Source organism: Pistacia vera, unplaced genomic scaffold (assembly GCF_008641045.1).
Source record: "Pistacia vera cultivar Batoury unplaced genomic scaffold, PisVer_v2 Contig52, whole genome shotgun sequence".
Taxonomy (NCBI): domain Eukaryota; kingdom Viridiplantae; phylum Streptophyta; class Magnoliopsida; order Sapindales; family Anacardiaceae; genus Pistacia; species Pistacia vera.
This window is the reverse complement of record NW_022196357.1, coordinates 1,802,977-1,822,969: the sequence shown is the minus strand read 5'-3', so window position 1 is coordinate 1,822,969 and position 19,993 is coordinate 1,802,977. Positions and strand designations below refer to the sequence as shown.

The window sequence follows — 19,993 nt, the reverse complement described above, 5'->3', positions numbered from 1 at the left end:
ACCTAACGAATAATGTAGAATAGGGAGAACGAGATTTTCCCACTCAAGTTTGACAAAACAACATATTTCTATTTTTTATTAAGTTTTGTTAGTTTTTTTTTGTTAATATTTGATTAGAAAGATGAAATACCTTTATAATAGTTTATTATAAATTAAAATTTAGTTAAATTAAAGTTTTTATTCGATTATTTATTAATTCAAATGTAAAAATATTATTTATTTATTTAATTAATTAAAAATATTGATTTTTTTATATTAATTAGTAAATATAGAAAATATTATATTATGAAAATCATTATAAATTTAATAGATTATTTAACTTTAAATAATTTTATAATATTATTCTTAATTTTTTAGATGAGACTAATTATTATTATTTTTTTTTACTTTTTGGTTAATTGAAAAATAATAAAAAATTTATAAAGTAAAATATTTGAGAGCATTTTCATTTTTTAAGTAAAATATTAATAGAATTTTAAAACTTGAAAGGTGGGAAAGTATGGTTGGATGGGACCATGGGAAAATATCGTTCTCCCTCAAGAAGACAACTGACAATTCAAACAGACTTCATGTCTATTATCAAAAACCTCCCTTGAGGTTTAAGCATCCAAAATTAACAACAAATGTTACATAAATCCTCCAAACCTCCTCTGTGCTTTCCTCTTTTCTCAAATACCCCCCCTACACATCGTTTTCATTAATGATATGGGAACTAGAGAAACTAATCCAAACAGTTAAATGGCAACATAAAATGAATCGCATGGAAGTTTGTCACTATTGTGTTAGTGTTCTAGACAATCTATCCTGCTACGATACTTCTGATACATTTTGCAGTAAGGAGACAATTCCTTTGATAGACATATTCACTATAAAATTTAAAGCTGAGCATAATCTTACAGACAACTTGGCATAGTAATTGACTCAAGAACTTGGCTTCGTTGTACATTACACTCTGCACTTGCATTGGTTATAGATATATGTCAAATCACATCTTGTATTAATCCTCCAGAAAAAAAAAAAAAAAAAAGCTTAGTTTATTTCAAAAACAATATGCTCATACTTTGTTTTGCCAGACCTTAATTTTTCTTTTTCCCAAAAGACAAATCCGGACTCCCATTATTTGAGCTAAACCCATCTACACAAATTGCCTTCCCTTACCTCTCATAACAATTTCTTCTTACATGAAACTGAAAATTTTTCTATTGGCAAAATATATAGAATCAGCTAGCTGGAAAAATGGTTTGTAACCTTTACTCAACAAAGGCAAGGCCTTTTGATGGAAGCGAGAGATCATCAGCAGGAGATGATGAGATCAGGGTGGGTGAGTCACCTGCTGGCTCAGCTACAAACATCGGTAAACATGTGGTGATTGTAATGGATGGGCTTAAAGATTTCACCATGGAACCTCTTGAATGGGCACTCCACAATATTATGCCTACCGGTTCTACTGTCACTCTCTTGGGTCTCATGCCATGGCTTAACATTCCCCGTAAGTCTTCAATTTATATATATATTTCCCATATAAATTAAAAATATATTAACTAACTAATTATATGATCTCTAGTATCTTCAAAAACATGGAGGGATGTTTGGATGCTGGAACTGGAAGACCTTAGTATTGCAAAAGATAAAAGTGAATGGAAAAGCGATGCAAAATATTTGAAGCTTCAAGCTGTGATAGACCTCTGCAAAAAATATGGGGTTCTGCCGCAAAAGGAAGTAGTAATGGGCTATCCTCCACGACTACTGGTTGTTGAGAGAATCGTCAGCCTTCATGCTACATGGGTTGTTTTTGACAGGTATTAACTGATTTTATACATTGTTGGAGAATTTTTTGTTGAAGAAGGTTATATATAAATTAATGGAAACTTGGAATTATTGCGATGTGCAGTGACAAGTATCACAAAAAGAATAGAGACTTCTATGCGGAAAAAATTCCATGTAACATGGTGATGATGAATGAAGGAGGAGATGTTGATATGATTAGAGGATTTCGATTGAATGATGATAGAACTCCTGGAGAATCGCCAGCCTCTTTAGTGCCAACTCCCCAACTGAATCTTTCTCAACGATTGAAGGTAATACTTGAAGATTGCGATGAAGATGAAAGTAAAAAAGCACAAGGGAATTGAATAATTATATTTAATTTCACTTCCAAAGTTCATAGGTTTTCCTCTTATATTTGTTCTATAATAAATTTATATCCCGTTGTTGTACGTAAATAATTACATGATTTGTTTAGTCTACTAATTAACACATCAGCATTGTCATGCATGTAAACATGGGATTAAAGCTTAAAGGAGCCAATTGAGCTTTGAATTTATTTTAAATAGAAGAATATATATTTATGATTGATACAAACTTATAATATCCATCTCTTCCTTGTGTTACTTATAAATATAAAGCATCTTCTTAGCCTCGTTCATATAATAGTAATTATTATTATTATTTAGAGTATAAAGATTTGATGTGGTCTGGATTTTTCAAGGAGCATAGCCTCCACCACCTCCACCACCACTACCACCACCACCACCACCACCACTACCTCCACCATAACCTTCCCCAGCTCCTCCACCTCCACCATATCCACCTCCATGGGCTCCTCCTGCACCATAACCTGCTCCACCACCACCTCCACTCCCACCGCCGCCGCCACCGCCAGAACCAGCACCACCACCGTAGCCACCGCCTTCACCTCCTCCATAACCACCTCCATGCTCCCCTCCAGCTCCATATCCGGCTCCACCGCCTCCACCATGACCACCACCACCTCCCCCACCAATATTTCCGTATCCACCAGCACCCGCACCCCCACCTTCTCCACCACCACTTCCATACCCAGCACCATGCTCACCTCCAGCGCCATAAGCAGCTCCACCACCACTGCCACTTCCACCACCGCCTCCTCCTCCATAGCCAGCACCACCACCTTCACCACCTCCACTTCCGTATCCAGCACCATGCTCACCTCCGGAACCGTAGGCAGCTCCACCTCCACTGCCGCCTCCACCACCATGTCCACCAGCACCTCCATAGCCAGCACCAGCACCAGCACCTTCACCACCACCACCACCGCTTCCATATCCAGCAGCATGGTCACCACCAGACCCATAAGCAGCTCCTCCACCACTGCCACCACCACCACCACCACCACCACCATGTCCACCAGCACCTCCATAACCACTACCGCCATAGCCAGCACCGCTTCCTTCACCACCACCACTTCCATATCCCACACCATGCTCACCTCCAGCACCATAAGCAGCTCCACCACCACTGCCACTACCGCAACCGCCACCATGTCCACCAGCACCTCCATAACCACCGCCAGCACCTTCTCCACTACCACCACCACTTCCATATCCACCAGCTCCCCCTACAGCTGCATGCGCAGCACCACCACCACCTCCTGAGCCACCTCCACCACCATATCCACCAACCTCACCACCACCATATCCAGCACCTCCACCAGCACCATGGCCTTCGCCATAGCCAACTGCAGGAATGTGGTGAATAGGTTCTTCATAAGTGAAGAGGGCTCTAGTGGCAGAACATATTCCTAAGCCTAATAACATAAACAAAACCGAAGTAACAATTCTGTGGGTAGCCATGGGGATGTGTTGGCTAGAAACGGAGGAGAATGATGAAATTTATAGGCATGGGATTGGGGTCCAAAGGCGTGTTGATGGCATAGACAGTAGTTGAGAGCACATGCCAAAGGGAAAATGGTGCCCCCACTTACAGTGTTAGGTCCATTGTACAAACACACAAAATAACATCACTGTACTCATCTCATTGCACTCTTCAGTAGTGTGCTTCTGCTGTCCTCCACTTCTAACCGAACCAGACTACTCTTTTACCGATTCACATAGATTTCGGGCAGTGCAATACTCCAATAATGTATTTCTAATAAAAAAAATTATACCTATAACGATTAATTATATGTTTCTCTCTCGTTTTTTTTTTCCTATGATACTGATATCATACCATTGTACAATTCATAACAATTTAAAAAAGGAATGAAAAGTTATATCATCAATAATTCAATTAACCAGTTTTTGTATATATAAAGTACTTGTTATAGCTATAATAAATTTACATCAAATTAATCATGAGATATGTACATACATTGACGTGACACATTTTGATTGATCATTATACATATATTTTTTATTTGATTTTTTTAATTGATGGGATATATTATATATATACAATTAACCGCACATCTCTAATTGATTAGTTAGATATTATATATACATCAGTTGTTTTTGAATTTACTAAGCGTCCGTGGAGTTTTATGGTATCAGTTATGAGCATAAATCATCGTAGTGGTTTTAAGAGGTTTTTGGTAGGGGTTTTTAAAACACCTAATTTGTGTTTGAGAGTTTATTTTTCAGCCTTTCTGACAGCTTTTTAAAATGATAAATTTATAGATATGTCCATAAAAATATTCCAACTTCAACCAATACTTGAGAGTTTTGTTTTTTCAATTACAAAGTAAGGGTTATTTATTTATTTTCTACTTATTAGTATTTTATAACTTCAAATGTGATAAAATATTCTTATCCTTCTTTGTAACATCTAGAATAATTGAAAAATTATAGCTCTACTTCTCCAAGAATGCATTTAGAAATGAGATTTTAATAATTGCTTAAAATTATTTTATATTTAATATAATTGGAGACGCACATGATATGGTTATTATTATTATTTTTTTTTTGATATAATTAAGATAGTTTTGTAGTGGATAAGGTATTTGTGAAATAAAATTTTAAAACCAATCAAAATACCTCGATTTTGGGTGTTTTATAAACCTCTAAAAAATACACTACACTGATTCTGGGAGGGTTTTTGAACCGGTTAAAACCAGTGCATAAAAAATTTGATAAATAATGGTTTTAGAATACTTCAAAATCAGTCTAATTAAAAACTCCTAAAAACAGTGAGAAAAAAAACCATCGAGCAGACCCTAACTAATTAATATGTTCCCGCACTGGGAAAAAAAAAAAATTGCTCCTCTCTCAACTGCCTTTTAATTGATCGGATATAATCTCCCTTTGATTGGTTTAATATTTTTGTGGGATCCAGACATCTCAAATTTCTGTCTGGAATGGAAGTGGGTGGAATTTTTTAGTTAAAAAATTCCAGAGATCAAACATTGACGTTAGTTGGACCTTATTTAAAACTTGTAGTGGGTCTTTATGTGAGTGGATCTGTTCATGAGATCTGACCTCTTTACATCTAACCAAATCTAATTTGTCGATCTGAGTTTAACTAAAACTGTGCGGAGATGCTTGCTGAAACGAGTATCCCATATATTAAGTTGGTTATAATAATATCAAATGATATAAAATCAAATATGAACTAATAATACCATAAAATTCATAAAAGTTCTTATATTATTATTATTATTTTTAATGAATTTTGGATTTGTTTAAAGCATAATTCTATCTATAAGAAGTGTAATATAATTCAGTATAGAGTGTATTTGGTCTTTTATTTTGTTAATATAAATTTCTTTGACTTGAACATGAAAATATTTCATGCAAATATTAATATCATATATTATCATAAAACTTATGGCATCATATACCATACATGCAGAGCAGCTTTTTCTTACTTAAATTTCAACCTTATTTTTTAGTGTTAAATACACATTGGTTTAAGATATATATCGTATAACTCTATCCTCAAGTTTAAGGTGCATGGCCACCATCTTCACCATTTCCACCACCTCCGTATCCAGAGTCACCAGCACTAGCAGCTCCAGTCCACTACCGGTGCCTACAACTTCACCACCTACACCTCCACAATCAGCACCTCCTGAGCCACCTTCATAAGTGAAAAGGGCTATAGTGGCAGAACATATTCCTAAACCTAATAACACAAAGAAAACAACACTAAAAACTTTGTGAGTAGCCATGGGGACGGGATATCTTGGCTTAGAAACGCCAGGAGGATGATGAAATTTGTAGGCATGCCTTAGAGGGTCGATTGGTAGATGCAAAATACGAATGGTTGCCCCCACTCTCACTGTCTGCTCCATCTTAATTACAACCAAACCAAATGCCATCACTATATTCTCCATCACTCTCACTCACTCCAGTCTCTTGTAGTGTGTTTTTGCTGTGCTCCACATCTAATTTGTTTAACTAAGCTCATACAATAGTTCATCTAAAGTTTAGACTTCAGATTAAGCGCTTTCTTTACTTTCGCCAATTGTGCATGTGCCTCAATATTATATATATATATATTGTTGAAACTAGAGTTTTCAACTTTGAATCAGTAGAAATGGAGTATATATTTGAATCAGTATACATATATATATCCTTAAGCTCTCTTAGAGCCTCTTCATATTTTATCTCTACTATAAGTTTAACATATTGATAAGTTGCATAATTTGAGTGTTTTTAAGGTCGTTTTGATTAACTTCTCATTTATTTCCTTTGTTTTGAAGTTTGTTTTTGTTACGTGTTGTAATAAAACACACACAAACCTAATTAAACCTATCAGATCAAGCAATCACAAAAAAGATTCAACACCACAATTTTTACCGTGGTTCACCTTTCCAAGAATGGGAAGGCTACATCCACGTTGAGCTGCGGAAACGGAAGAAGCTCACTGCACTATTACGAACCATTTTACAAATTACAAACTCTCGATTAAATGATCCAAGAACGAAACCCCAAAATCAACCAATCTTGTAACAATCAACCTAGAGAAATAACACTAAGATCCCTAGCCCTTAGAGAGACAATAACCCTCTCTCAGAATGACAAACACAATCACTCAACTAGTTACACCGATTAAAGATTTCAGAACTGGATGAAAAACCCTAAGAGAGCAAAAACCTATTACACAGTATATCAATCAAAAAACTCCTTTTTGAAGTCTGAAGACTCATTTGCTTATATACCGTTGACCAGGATTGGACTAATTTCTGCCGTTGGATCTTAAGATGATTGATGGTCTAGATTTCTTCCTGAAACGATAGCGTATTACTTAGTTAAGTAACACGGCATCGTTTCAGTCTTCACAATTACATTAAGTTTGAGATATGAATGATTACCTATTGATTTGGATAACTTTTGTATTTTTCAGGCTTTGATTGAGTAGATTAGAGTATTGGAATGAAATTGGAACTTAAAGCTTGAAGAAGTTGAGATTACCTAATATTCTTGAAGGCCACAGTCATGCCTTGATAGTTTACCATGACCATGGTGGTGGAACAAAGAGAAAACAAAGAGACCAGGAAGCACCACGTCCTAGGCTATGGTGACTTAAATTTGGCCACGACCAGGGTTGTGGCGGAAACTATTAGAGCGTTTTTATCAGTTTTTCTTTCCTTTTTCACTTAGGACTCTTTTGAGTATTTAAGTATAATTGAGATCAATTGTCAAGGGATGAATTTTGCATATATTTTAGAGGAGAAGACGGATTCTTGGGGCTTGAAGACTAAAGATCAGATTTAAGAGCTTGATTTTTATTTATTTTCAAGTCTGATTATGTTTTCTTTCTTCTCTATTTCTTTCTTTGTTCTTGGGATGGAGTAAATCTCTTTTGTTAGGGGAGGATGGAACCCTAATTATGTTTTGAACAAATTTTATTCTTAATACCAGATTTATGTTTATGAATTTGTGTAAGAGTTTAGGTTTAATGCTTTATGAATGTTGGATTGATTCAATTACTTTGATGATGTTTCGAATAGAGAAGTTAGGGTTTATTGTTTAATTCATATTCATTATTGTTTTATTGGAATAACATTGCACAACGTATTAAAACTAGACGTAATCGAATAGAGATTCTAGGATTAATTTGTGGTCCATCTAATTCATAACCGAATAGGGCGAATCAGTCATAAGGGATTGATGAATTTGTGCTTCTTAATTTTAGAGTAACCGAATAGAGATCTGTATTAAGTTGAATATTACGCCTGAATAAGAATAATTGACCTTAGAAGAATCCTACCAATTCATAGCACAAACAGGTATTAAGAGTAGTTGTCAAGCATAATTAGGGAAAAATCTGTATCATAACTTCATTAATACAACAAAGTTCTTCACATTATTTATTTGTTTAATTTAGTTATTTTTTAATCCATTAGTTTTACACTCTAAGCTTTTGTTTTCTCAAATAAGGTTAGGTAGCTTTAAGTAATTACAAATAATTGCTTTGATCTCTATGGGACGATACTCAATTCATCACTTTATTACTTGAACACGACTAGTACACTTACTAAGGTTGATTTAGTCGCATCACATATACTAGATTTTTTCCTCTTAGATACTGTTAAGTTCATTTACTTGTGTACTGAAAAACATACTATTAAAGTTTCCTATTGTGTTTTAGATATTATTATATTTTCTTTGTTGTAGAGATTGCATTGTTATTGTAATATTTTATATGCTTATATAACTATCACACTTTTGTATAAATATGTTGTTTATTCACATACAATTCATAACAATTTAATATAAATAATTCAGTTTAATTAAGTAAAATTCTTCACTCTTAAAGATATATCTCGAATATAATACAACTTTATTAAATTATCTCTCTTACAATCTCAATTTTGACATAAAAACTACAGACTTAAATTAGCTACATGTGTTTCGATTTCTTCTTGGGGCTTACAGTTTTGACATGTCTTACAACAATGTTTGGCCACAATAAATGAAACGTACTATATAAATGATATTTTAGTCGTAAATAAACTTAGCACATATCTTAATTAGTTTAATTGTTTATGTAAAAATCAATGTAAAGCCCACCATCCAATAAAAAGATTGGCTCTTGATCAAATTGCGGCTGAAGTAAGTTGGCTGGTGCGCCTGATTTATTATATTCTTAATTTACAAACCATTTAGGATAGCACGTATACAGAATATCCTCTTTTGCTGTGGTGATGAATGCTGATTATGGAAAGGACGTCGTACTCCTCCTTAAGCTTATTTAATTAATTTATTTGGTAGAATAATATTATGCTCAGAGTTGAATCGAATAAAATAATTATTTTATATAATTTTTATGTGGTTGTATAATTCAATTGTAAATAAAATATTATTATATCATATAATCGTAAACCAAGTGATAACTGAGGCACGCCTTGAACTATCGATCCATCCATTTACACTTCATTAAATTTTCAGAGTTTGTATCAAGTAGCTAGTGTCAAATAATACAACTGCAAGGACGATATTCAGTTTAATGTTAAGGAAATAAATAATAGGTTACGGTTAACTCGGATGGAAGAAATAATTTATTATTTGAATGAAAATATTTCAATATATATATATATATATCAATGTTTGTTTGATACGGTTTTTTTGGTAAAATTTATGAAAACTTAATTTATTATTGTATAGCATAAAAAAATTTAGTTTTTATAAAAAAAAATTGTTAATTGTTTGTATAAAAGAATATAAAAAGAGTTTTTTTTTTTTTTTCTCAATATTAAATCGCTAAAAAAAGTTTTAATAAAAAACAAAGGTTCAGATCTTAATTTTTTTTTTTTTTTCTAGTAAACATGAAATAACTTATTTAAAATTTCAAAAACACTTTTGAGATGTAATTAGAAAAAAAATTATTATTAATAGATAAATCAAACCAGCCAAATTATTCATAAAACTTATGGCATCACTAGGTTGGCATTCATATTCTTACAACAGTAAATCACATGCATCACAGCTTTTTCATAAATTTAACCAGATTTTTTAGACCAATATACACATTAGGTTTTAGATATGTAAGTGAAATGAGCCGGTATTTAAGGGGCATAGCCACCAGCTTCAACACTTCCACTTCAATAACCAACCTCATCATGTCCTCCTCCAGCACCAGAACCACCACCACCTCTCCCACCACTCATCCAACTCCCACCACCTGCTCCTCCGGTGCCACTCGCTTCTCCAACACCATAGCCACGTTCGGATCCATTTCCAGTGTCATCAGTACCAGTACCAGCATACCTCTACCACCAGTTCCACCATCACCACTGCCGCCATTTTCTCCACCAGCGCGGCCACTTTCTCCTCTTCCGATTCCATAAGGACCATAATGAGGAGGTCCATCACCATCACCGCCATTGTATATACCATGGTCTACGCCGCTTCTTCTGGGTTTAGGAATGACGGGATCAAGCGGTTCTTCATAACCGCGGAGTGGTCCAGCGGCACAACATATTCCTAAACATAATAAAAAATAAATAAATAAAAGAGCACCAACAACTTTCTGGTTAGCCATGGTATGTCTTGGCTTAGAAACGCGGAGAATGATGAAATTTATAGGCATGACTTAAAGAACCGATTGGTAAATGCAAAAAGCCGAAGGCTTTCTCCAATCACACCATTGCCACCCAAAATGTCATCACTATATATATTCCATCACTGTCACTCCACTCTTTAATAGTGTGGTTTTGCTGTTCTCCACATCTAATTAATTCAACTAAACCCGTACAAGAGTTTGTCTACATTTTGACTTTAGATAAAGAGTTATCTTTTCATTCGCCTGTACTTGTGCTTGTGCCTGATTATGTAACCCGTTGAAACTAGCTAGTTAATTTTTTCAACTCTGAATAATATTAAAAATGGAGTAGTATATATAGGTATCATCATTTCTCAACAGTTATTGATTCCTTATTTTCCTCAGAGCCACTTCATTTGATCTCTACTGAAAGTTTATCACCATTTTTTTTTTTTTCGCATCAGATACTATCAAGTTCATTATGTACAACAAATATGTTATGTCCTGTACTGTCCTAATATCGAAAAGCTTCAAAACTAGCTACATGTATTTCGTTTTCTTCCTGGGCTTACAATTCTGACATTTCCAGGCTGCGAAGGATTAAAGCAATGTTGACCACGATAAATGAAACACACTGCATAAATGAGATTTTAGTCGTAAATTTGCTTGATTAACTTATCTAGTCGGCTTAATTTGCAAATTATGCATGTGTTTATTACCAAGCAACAGAATGTCCTCTTCTGTTGTGGTGATGAAAAACGTCGTCATACACTTAATTAGCATACATACAAATTACAATTTTAATTAAATGTGATATAATCAATGCTTTTTAATTACCACCATCTTATGTGTGATTGGCATTGGCGTGTGTATAATCAAGAGAGAAAGAAAACATTTACTAAAATGATCGGGAGAAGAAGATTTCATATCATAAATCATATAATAAAACTTTTCATAAATCATATAATAAAACTTTACTTCATTCAAACTGGCATTCATGTATATATAAATATAGTTTCTTGCGGTACACGCACATTCATATCCCTTTTTTCTTAACCAAATTCAACCTTATTTTTTATATTATTAAAGTAAGATACTATGGCTTAAGGTGTTGTAGAAGTGTAATGAGGTTAAGGTTTCCTCAACTTTAAGGGGCATAGCCGCCGCCACCATGGCCGCCACCTTCACCACTTCCACCCCCAGCCCCATAGCCACCTCCATGTGCACCTCCTGCGCCATATCCACCACCGCCACCTGAGCCTCCGCCACCACCTCCTCCAGCACCTCCAGCTCCCCCACCGTAACCCCCTCCTTCTCCTCCACCACTTCCATAACCACCCCCATGTGCTCCCCCAGCACCAGAACCACCACCCCCTCCTCCACCACTCCCACCACCTCCTCCAGCGCCACCCGCACCACCACCTCCATATCCACCTCCGGATCCACCTCCATATCCAGCACCACCTCCACCAGCACCTCCCCCACCACCACTTCCACCACCTCCACCAGCACCACCTCCAGCACCCTTTCCTCCACCAGCACCATATCCAGCGCCACCACCTTCACCAGCCCCACCTCCATATCCAGCAGCTCCCCCACCAGCACCACCGCCACCACCACTGCCACCTCCACCACCATGTCCAGCAGCACCTCCATATCCAGCACCACCACCTTCTCCAGAACCAGCACCTCCTCCATATCCACCTTCTCCTACAGTTCCATATCCACCACCACCCCCAGAGCCCCCTCCACCACCATGTCCCCCACCAACACCAACACCAACGCCAACACCGGCTCCAACGCCATGTCCAGCAACATAGCCCGTTTTCAGTGAGTGAGTAACTTCTTCATCATGAGAGAGGAGGACTCTGGTAGCAGAAGATATATTTAAACCTAATAACACAAAGAAAACGAAACTAGCAACTCTGTGAGTAGCCATGGGAATGTGTTTATGTTTTAATTTGCAAGGAAAGATGGGTACTTATATAGGAATGGGATTGGGGTCCAAAACCGCGTTTCGCAGTAGAGTGAGCAATACTTTGAAAAGAGAAATTTTGGTTACCCCACAAAGTGCACGAGCGGAAAGACACAAAGAAATTAAACACTTATACTAGCGGACTCTCTAGCGTGCTTTGCTGTCCACCACCAATATTTGATCATGCATGTTATGTATATACAAGTTGTGCTATTGCATGTAGCGTTTTGAGACGTAATTTTTCTTTATCCACTAATATATGTTTGATGGATCCAACTCAGTTGTGATCTTTTTCATATTAATATGGCTAAACTGATCACGGTTCAAATTGATTTTCAGCAACTTTGTTTCTGCATTCAGATCTTTTAATAACTTGAATGGGCAGAGTGATATAGCTTATTTGCTGTCTGGTTGTGGAAGAAAATTGCATGTGCATATATATTCAAATGCAATATATATATATATGATGATGGGTGAATTAAGAAACTAAGAAAAACACTTAATTTTACATGCATGGTTCTGTTGCAAAGAAGGGCATAGCTGAATATCAATTGGTCTATTGCTCCTTAATATACACTAAAACCAATCATAATGAGAAGATCGGTAATCTTTAAGGTACCACAATGCCTAGATTATAATGTTAATTGATGATAAATCTTATCCCACTGACCACTAAGATAAGAAGTAATGACAAAACCGCCACACGCACTAATTTATATTAAATATGGAATATTGTTTCAATGAGGGATCACTATTGGTTACATTATCAATTAATTAATTTCTACTGCTCATATTGGTTACCGAGAAGATCATTGAAGAATATAATAACATAATAACCAGAGCTCGTTTTAGTGAAAAAAATTAAAAGCAACAGAGAGGACGTAGTAGATTTCCTCGCATGGCATATATTACTATTAATCACAATTACTTTGATCTTCAATTCATCATCAATCATAGTCAATGTAATATTAACCATGTGTGGGCTCTTTTTGTTTAATTTGCGCAGCTTTGCGGGCTGATCATGGCTAAAATATTTTAACCTAAAGAGTAGGTTGGATTCAACTCATAGAGTTTGTTTCTTGTTAATTGATGATAATGGATTGGCACTCGAACCTGGAAACTTCATGATTTTTCTCTAATACCGGCGGTATGAAAGATGGAGGAAAATATAAGTCGGTACCAATAACAGCGGTATGAAAGATGGAGGAAAATATAAGTCGGTACCAATAACAGAAAAAAAAAAAAAAAAACTAAATTTGTGAGAGTACTACTATATATATACAATATAATTTGATTGAATAATTTAAAACTAGAGATAAATGAAATAAATTGAAATGGATGATACGGCAAATGTATGTAGCATTACTCATTTGTGAGATAAAAGTATAACTTTAATTTAATATTATAATTAGGTCAATAATATTAATTTAATTAATATAAAACTAGTAAATATTGTTCCTAAATACGTAATATAGAACATAAAATTTAATGATATAGATATTCCATATCATGTTATTAATCACATCACAATTCTATATTTCATTTCATTGCATTAAACAAGGGGGTGTGCTACACAAAGAAAGAATAAATTAAACTGTGAGAAATTCTTTTTGGGCTGGGATCTTTAGGGTTTGAACTAGTCAAACAATAATTTTTGTCAAACTCTATTTGCGAACATCAGTTCTCTGTCTTTTCCCTTCATCTTTACAAGCACGACTATACCATTCTCCATTTCTCCTAGAATCTCGATCTAGTTCGAATCAACTAATTCTAAATATGCCGACCCTGAGTTTGTATTGCCATAAGAAGAAGAGAACGTGAGACACTTTCTAAAGTCATTCATTAATCTTGATAATGAAGCAAAGTTAGGGAACTTTGGACCATTAAAGTGGGTATACTAGTTTCACCACTCTCAATGTTCCTGCTACTTGAGACCCTCCATGTGATTTTCTTATTAGGGTTTTGCAGATGTGGCGCCGACCAGCCAACCATGTTGAAATACTTTCATACTTTCGCAGGTGCTTGGCCTATGAGAATCACTTTCGACATTGTCATCTCATACTCACCTTTTCAGCCAAGCAGAATGCAATGGAAAACAAATGCGGTATCCCCCACAAGAAATTAGGAAAACAACAATCATCGATTTGTAATTTTCAACGATAGTGTTCTGTAGAAGATCATCCACTTTCTTCAGTTCCTTTATCAGATCCACCGATAGATATAGTGTGAAATATGAAGGGGCTGCATGCTACTTGAAGATTAAATATCGGAACCAGTTAATCCGACGACTCAAAATTAAATGACAATGTCTATAAATTGAATCGTATTCACTGCAGTATTTCCAGCCAAGCTTAGTGGGAAATCACATGCAACAGCGCCTTCATTTATCGAACTCTACCATAAACTAGTGGGAGGGACCAATCCATCTCATTTTGCTTGGCTACCTAGTGGATCTTTGTTTCCACGCTTGCTTCAGTCTACTTCTATTCTACCTAATACTACATCATCTGTGACGTCTAAACATTTTAGGGTGCGTTTGTTGTATTATTCCCTATCTTATTCTAGATCTTATTCCTAAAATACATGTTTGGTTAATTATTTGGGAAATATTATTCTATTTTTTTAATTACTTTTAGATCCCTTAAGTTTATTAATTTAATTAAACACCCTTAGAAAAAAAAGTTTAAAAATTAACAAAAACACCTCCACCCACCCATAGTTGCCAGATTTCGGCAACCACCGTCGGTAATTGTCAGAATCTGTCACAACGGCATAGAAATGACCAGAATTGGTCATTCGCTGATCTGGCCTTTTTCGATCGAATCCACAGTGGATATGGTCTTCGTTGACGGCCAAATCTAGTATTTTGTGGCCATCAACGGCCAGATCTGGTTTTTTCCAGCCAGAGTCATGGTGGATCTAACAAGAGTCATGGTGGATCTAACAGGAAAAGGTCATATCGACGCACGATCGGCTAATCCGACCAGTCTGCGTCGTAACACCATTTTCCTGGCCGAAATCTGGGACTGTGGGTGGGGGGAGGAGGAGGGGGTGTGTTTTTGTCATTTTACAATATTTTTATATATTTGCGTGTTTACTTAAATTAGCAAACCTATGGGGTTTTTTTGTTAATTTTTAAATTTTACCTCGTAATATTCACCCTATTCAACTACCCAATATTATTCCCAAAATTATATCCAAAATAACAAAACAAACGCACCCTTAATTATTTTACAATATCGTATTTTCTTTGGCTCCTCAAATTCAATCACTACATCAATTTTCTAGAACTTCAACATGAAATTGAAGGACCCACTCCTACATTTATTATCCTGCTATATATTTACTAGAAGAAATAAAATTAAAAATAAAATCATTTTTATTGAATTTAGGTAATATTTTAAGCCAATTAATTAAAGGAAAAAAAAAAAAGTTTCTTATGTTCTCATACATCACTGGACATGCAAGGCCTGCATAATTGCCCAAGTCTGTATGACATTAGTGGGCCTTGAGCCCAGATTGGAAATGACTCATAGAGAGGTATTTGGACATAACGTAAGCATACTTTTAAGAGTCCACGATCTTTTTCCACTCAAATAATGGTTTAATAACACTTTTTCATTCATGAACTTTTAAAATATCACTTTATTACCTAAATTTATATTTCAACGACGAACAAAGAATAAACTCAATCTAGATCATTAGGGCTTTTGAAGAGGAGAGACCAATAAGTCTTTTAATGGTGAAATATTAGATTTTGGTAGTTAAGATTAATCGGAATTTAACTTGAAAGGGGCGGCTGTGCAAACCTTAATCGCTTAATTACCGATGATTGGCAGAGTCAATGCAAGTAGGGTTTGAGAGGTTTTGGTGATTGATGATCAAGAAAGAGAATGGTGGTAGTGTAAGGTCGCAACGATGCCGAAATCGGAGACAGAATATAAATTTGGATAACAAAATAGTATTTTAAAAATATATGAGTGAGAAAGTGTCATTAAACCATTATTTAGGTAGTAAAAAGTAGTGTACTCTATTTTTAACCATATAAAAGATTATTTCATTTCTGAACTGTAAAAGCGTCTCTAATAGTACTCTTTATTTTAAACAACATATTTCATATAAATAAAGAGTATTTTCATTAATTTTTAAATATAAAAAATAATTTTTTTTTAAATTTAATAGATTTTTTAAATTTAATGCTGTTGTTTTTTATTTTTAAAAAAGAGATTTAATAGAAAAGAGAATTAAAAAATAAAATATATAAAAACTTATAATTTATTAATTAAAATTAGAATTGAAAGTGAAATTTATATATATATATATAATTTTTAAATTTAATGCTGATGTTTTTTATTTTCAAAAAAGAGATTTAATAGAAAAGAAAATTAAAAAAGAAAATTTATAAAAATTTATAATTTATTAATTAAAATTAGAATTAAAAGTGAAATTTATATATATATATATATATATATATGTGTGTGTGTGTGTGATATCACCCTATATTTTAAAGATAAAAAACTCTTGATTTCGTGAATAATAAAAATTTTACATCATATCAAGAGTCTGCGAAGATGCTCCCAGCATATTACAATAAATTATTGGATAGAAGACAAAAACAACTCGATATCATCAAGAATACAACTATCCTTAGCCCTATCGCCTGGCTTCACATACTGTTTCCCGTCTGACTCACTATATTCATTCCACCCCACTTTCCCTTTCTTCTCCCACAATCTCTCTGCAAAACTCTTATTCGCAAAATACGCTTCTGCCTCCACCAAACCCTCACCCTCATCCTCTTCACTCTGGACTTGAACTGGGAGCCTATCATAATGACCAAACTTCGTGCCCTCGAACTCGTCCAGTCGAGCGAGTCCCTGCGTCGACACTGAGTACAACTCGCCCTTGACTCGATTGCCTGACCCTGAGAGGTGGATGAGATAAGGAATGTCGTAAGGACCGCAGACAAGCGGGTAAGGATGGTGGGTGATGTAGGGACCGAGAAAAACGGCAACGTTTTTGTTTATCAGTTCCCGCATGAGATAATGGTTGGAAAAGCCTCGCTTGAGCGTGCCGTAGGAGAAGATTAGGGTTTGTTTGGAATTGGAATCCTGATTTGTGCTCATGGCTGGAGAGAATGAAAATTTTGGTGGAGACTGGAGAGTGGATGAGAGTGAATCGCCTAGATATAAAAGTGGGTCTGGACTTTGGATTGGACTTACAGTCTGTGGGCAGTGCTGTTTTGTGGCCCATCTTTCAGGCCCATTTGGGTAATGGTAATGGATGGTACAATGATAAAACTGAGCCATCAGAAAGAGCAAATAATTTAGTGAATGGTTTGCGGAAGAAGAGATGTAATTAAAAATAATTTTTAAATATAAATTTCACAGTGTCACATCCGTAAATTCTGTTAAAGAAAGCGTGAATATTCATAATCGCTTTTAGGAAACATAAAATGCAGTAACTCAGACACTGGGATAATTTCTGGAATACGACGTCGCCAAGACTATAATGATCGTACATCTGCTGACCCATCATCATTAACTCCTTTTTAATCTTATTTAAATACAATAATAAAAGATATTTATTTTTTAAAATACAAGTTTGTAATCCCAAAAATTAAAAAATAATTTTGTTCTAAAAATGAGGTAACCTTAAAACACGGAAATAAAAATATAAATTAAAAAAAAAAAAAAAGGAGTGGGCGTGCGAATGAGTTCAAGTGTGCGTGTGCGTATGTCTGTTGCATAAACACAAGTCCCTATTAAAGAAAACAAGATGTTTGATTGGTGAGACCAAAAAGTGTTACGTGCGACCAAATTGGAAAACGACATCGTCACGTGTACGCTGGGACATCCTTCCTTTCCACATGGCTTGTTCCTCCCACGTGGGCCCCCATCAATTCGGAAGTATGGATTTTTGGGAAAGGAAAATGCCCTCTTCCTTTTTATCTAAAACAAAATAAAAAGAGTTAATTGTAATTAACTCCTGCCAGCCATCCAAATCCTACATGTTAAATCTTACATATTAGAAATTGTAAATTATACCATAATTCATGTTATAAGATAACACAAAAATCCTGTCACATCATGGATTTGAAATCACAGTAACCGACCTTTATGTTTTTAAAGCCAAAGACTTGAATGAATTTTAAAGAAGAAGATCAAAGCGTGGTGGGGTTTTGTTAATCGGAGAATTGACATCTCTTACTCTTTGCATATGAAATGTCTTAAGGAACAGAATCTTAAAGAAAATAAACGAATGAATGTAAATGGGTAAAGCCAAAGGGAAAGGGACCCGTGGCCGTGAGATTAGAGAAAGCCATGAAGATGAACAAAAGAATAATATGTGTTTGAAAAGTTACGTACTTCTTATAATTGTACCCCGACAAATATCCCGTGCATATTGCCAATCATAATTTTCTTAGGCGGCATTGGGTAATTCCTATCGAACAATCATTTATCGAACTCTACCATAAACTAGTGAGATCAATCCATCTCATTTTGCTTGGCTACCCAGCTAGTGGATCTTTGTTTCCACGCTTGCTTCAGTCTATTTCTATTCTACCTAATACTACATCACCTGTGACGTCTAAACATTTTAATTATTTTACAATATCGTATTTTGGCTCCTCAAATTCAATCACTACTTCATCAATTTTCTAGAACTTCAACATGAAATTTGTTGATGCGTGATTTTGATACCAACTAAACGCACATGTGAAATGTTGAGTTGGTTCAGAAGATACACGTGAATAAGAGATTGATAATGTAAATGACTGCAAGATAATGTTTAAAATGGTTCGGATGCTCAATCAAGTGAATCCTACGTCCACTGATATTGTATTTATATTTGAAGGATCAGGTCGCAGCTTAGCGAACTCACTTTGGAGTATTGAGAATACAAATAAGAGAGGGAGAGAGAGTGGGCTATTACAGAGAGAAGATAGCTAATCACGCGTAAAATGAGCCAATCTCACTAACGGGAGAAAAGCTCTCTATTTATAGTGGGATACCCTAAGGTAATGATTATTGAATCCGTAAAAAGGGTTTAGGTACCGTGCAAATTCTCCTTTGCGTCCCATTATTCACCTACTCGAGTGATTTTCTTGCTTTATGTAGGGATTGGACACATGGATGACCTCCAACCTTTCGTCAGCCTGGCGCACACCCACTGCACTGGCAAGAGCATGCTGCTTACTAGGGGTGTTCAAAAGAACCGGTTAGAACCGTAACCGGCGGGTACCCTGGGTTTGGTTCTGGTTCCTACCCAGAACCAGTCGTCAATGGGTAGGTTCCGATTCCAAATTTTTGGAACCGTTACTGTGTGGTTCCGATTCTGGTTCCTATAGTTAAGAACCGAAATCGAAACCAAGAACTAGAAACTGAGACTAATATAAAATAAAATTAAAGATTAGGGGGGTTAATAAAAACTTTTATAGAAAAAGTAATGTGCATACATTTATATTTATATTTCATAACATTTAATGTAAGTTGGTTTGCCTTTTGAGAATCTACCTTTACAAAGTAATGGAGTTTGTAATTTTGAATTTGTAATTTGTAATTTTATTTTTGTTAACAAGTGCCAGGTGGGGGGGTATTTGTAAGTTTTTAAGGGTTTTTTTTGCCATTTTAAAAACTTTTGGGGGGTTAGTAATTTTACAGGGTACCCAAAACTGGAATCGGAACCGTTGTTACAGGTTCTGGTTCTGAGTACCTAGGAACTGGAACCGTCGGTTCTGGTTCTGGTTCCAAATTTCAAAGAACCGTTGGTTCC

At 35.3% G+C, this 19,993-nt stretch overlaps 4 protein-coding genes across 4 annotated transcripts; 1 reads left to right on the top strand and 3 right to left on the bottom strand.

The window, feature by feature from the left end:
• The first annotated feature begins 1,166 nt into the window (after positions 1–1,166).
• On the top strand, positions 1,167–2,308 carry LOC116106531. Its single transcript, XM_031392900.1, has 3 exons — positions 1,167–1,489; positions 1,565–1,799; positions 1,892–2,308. The coding sequence occupies exons 1-3, from the start codon at positions 1,237–1,239 to the stop codon at positions 2,130–2,132; spliced, it is 729 nt and encodes a 242-aa protein (XP_031248760.1). The 5' UTR covers positions 1,167–1,236; the 3' UTR covers positions 2,133–2,308.
• An 11-nt stretch (positions 2,309–2,319) lies between these two features.
• Positions 2,320–3,785, bottom strand: LOC116106526 (glycine-rich cell wall structural protein 1.8-like). Its single transcript, XM_031392895.1, has one exon. It carries the CDS (start codon positions 3,609–3,611, stop codon positions 2,484–2,486), a length of 1,128 nt encoding a protein of 375 aa, XP_031248755.1. The 5' UTR covers positions 3,612–3,785; the 3' UTR covers positions 2,320–2,483.
• Positions 3,786–11,197: 7,412 nt separating this feature from the next.
• LOC116106530 (glycine-rich cell wall structural protein 1.8-like) lies at positions 11,198–12,307 on the bottom strand. Its single transcript, XM_031392899.1, has one exon. The coding sequence runs from the start codon at positions 12,179–12,181 to the stop codon at positions 11,390–11,392; it is 792 nt and encodes a 263-aa protein (XP_031248759.1). The 5' UTR covers positions 12,182–12,307; the 3' UTR covers positions 11,198–11,389.
• A 4,505-nt stretch (positions 12,308–16,812) lies between these two features.
• Positions 16,813–17,360, bottom strand: LOC116106658 (putative gamma-glutamylcyclotransferase At3g02910). The gene has a single exon (XM_031393011.1). It carries the CDS (start codon positions 17,341–17,343, stop codon positions 16,813–16,815), a length of 531 nt encoding a protein of 176 aa, XP_031248871.1. The 5' UTR covers positions 17,344–17,360.
• Between the last annotated feature and the right edge of the window lie 2,633 nt (positions 17,361–19,993).

Excerpts from the sequence above, each read along its gene's own strand:
- LOC116106531 (XM_031392900.1), top strand. The coding sequence starts at position 1,237 with ATGGTTTGTAACCTTTACTCAACAAAGGCAAGGCCTTTTGATGGAAGC. Across the intron at positions 1,490-1,564 it reads GCCATGGCTTAACATTCCCC|TATCTTCAAAAACATGGAGG; the intron begins GTAAGTCTTCAA and ends TATGATCTCTAG. Across the intron at positions 1,800-1,891 it reads ACATGGGTTGTTTTTGACAG|TGACAAGTATCACAAAAAGA; the intron begins GTATTAACTGAT and ends TGCGATGTGCAG.
- LOC116106526 (XM_031392895.1), bottom strand. The coding sequence starts at position 3,611 with ATGGCTACCCACAGAATTGTTACTTCGGTTTTGTTTATGTTATTAGGC.
- LOC116106530 (XM_031392899.1), bottom strand. The coding sequence starts at position 12,181 with ATGGCTACTCACAGAGTTGCTAGTTTCGTTTTCTTTGTGTTATTAGGT.
- LOC116106658 (XM_031393011.1), bottom strand. The coding sequence starts at position 17,343 with ATGAGCACAAATCAGGATTCCAATTCCAAACAAACCCTAATCTTCTCC.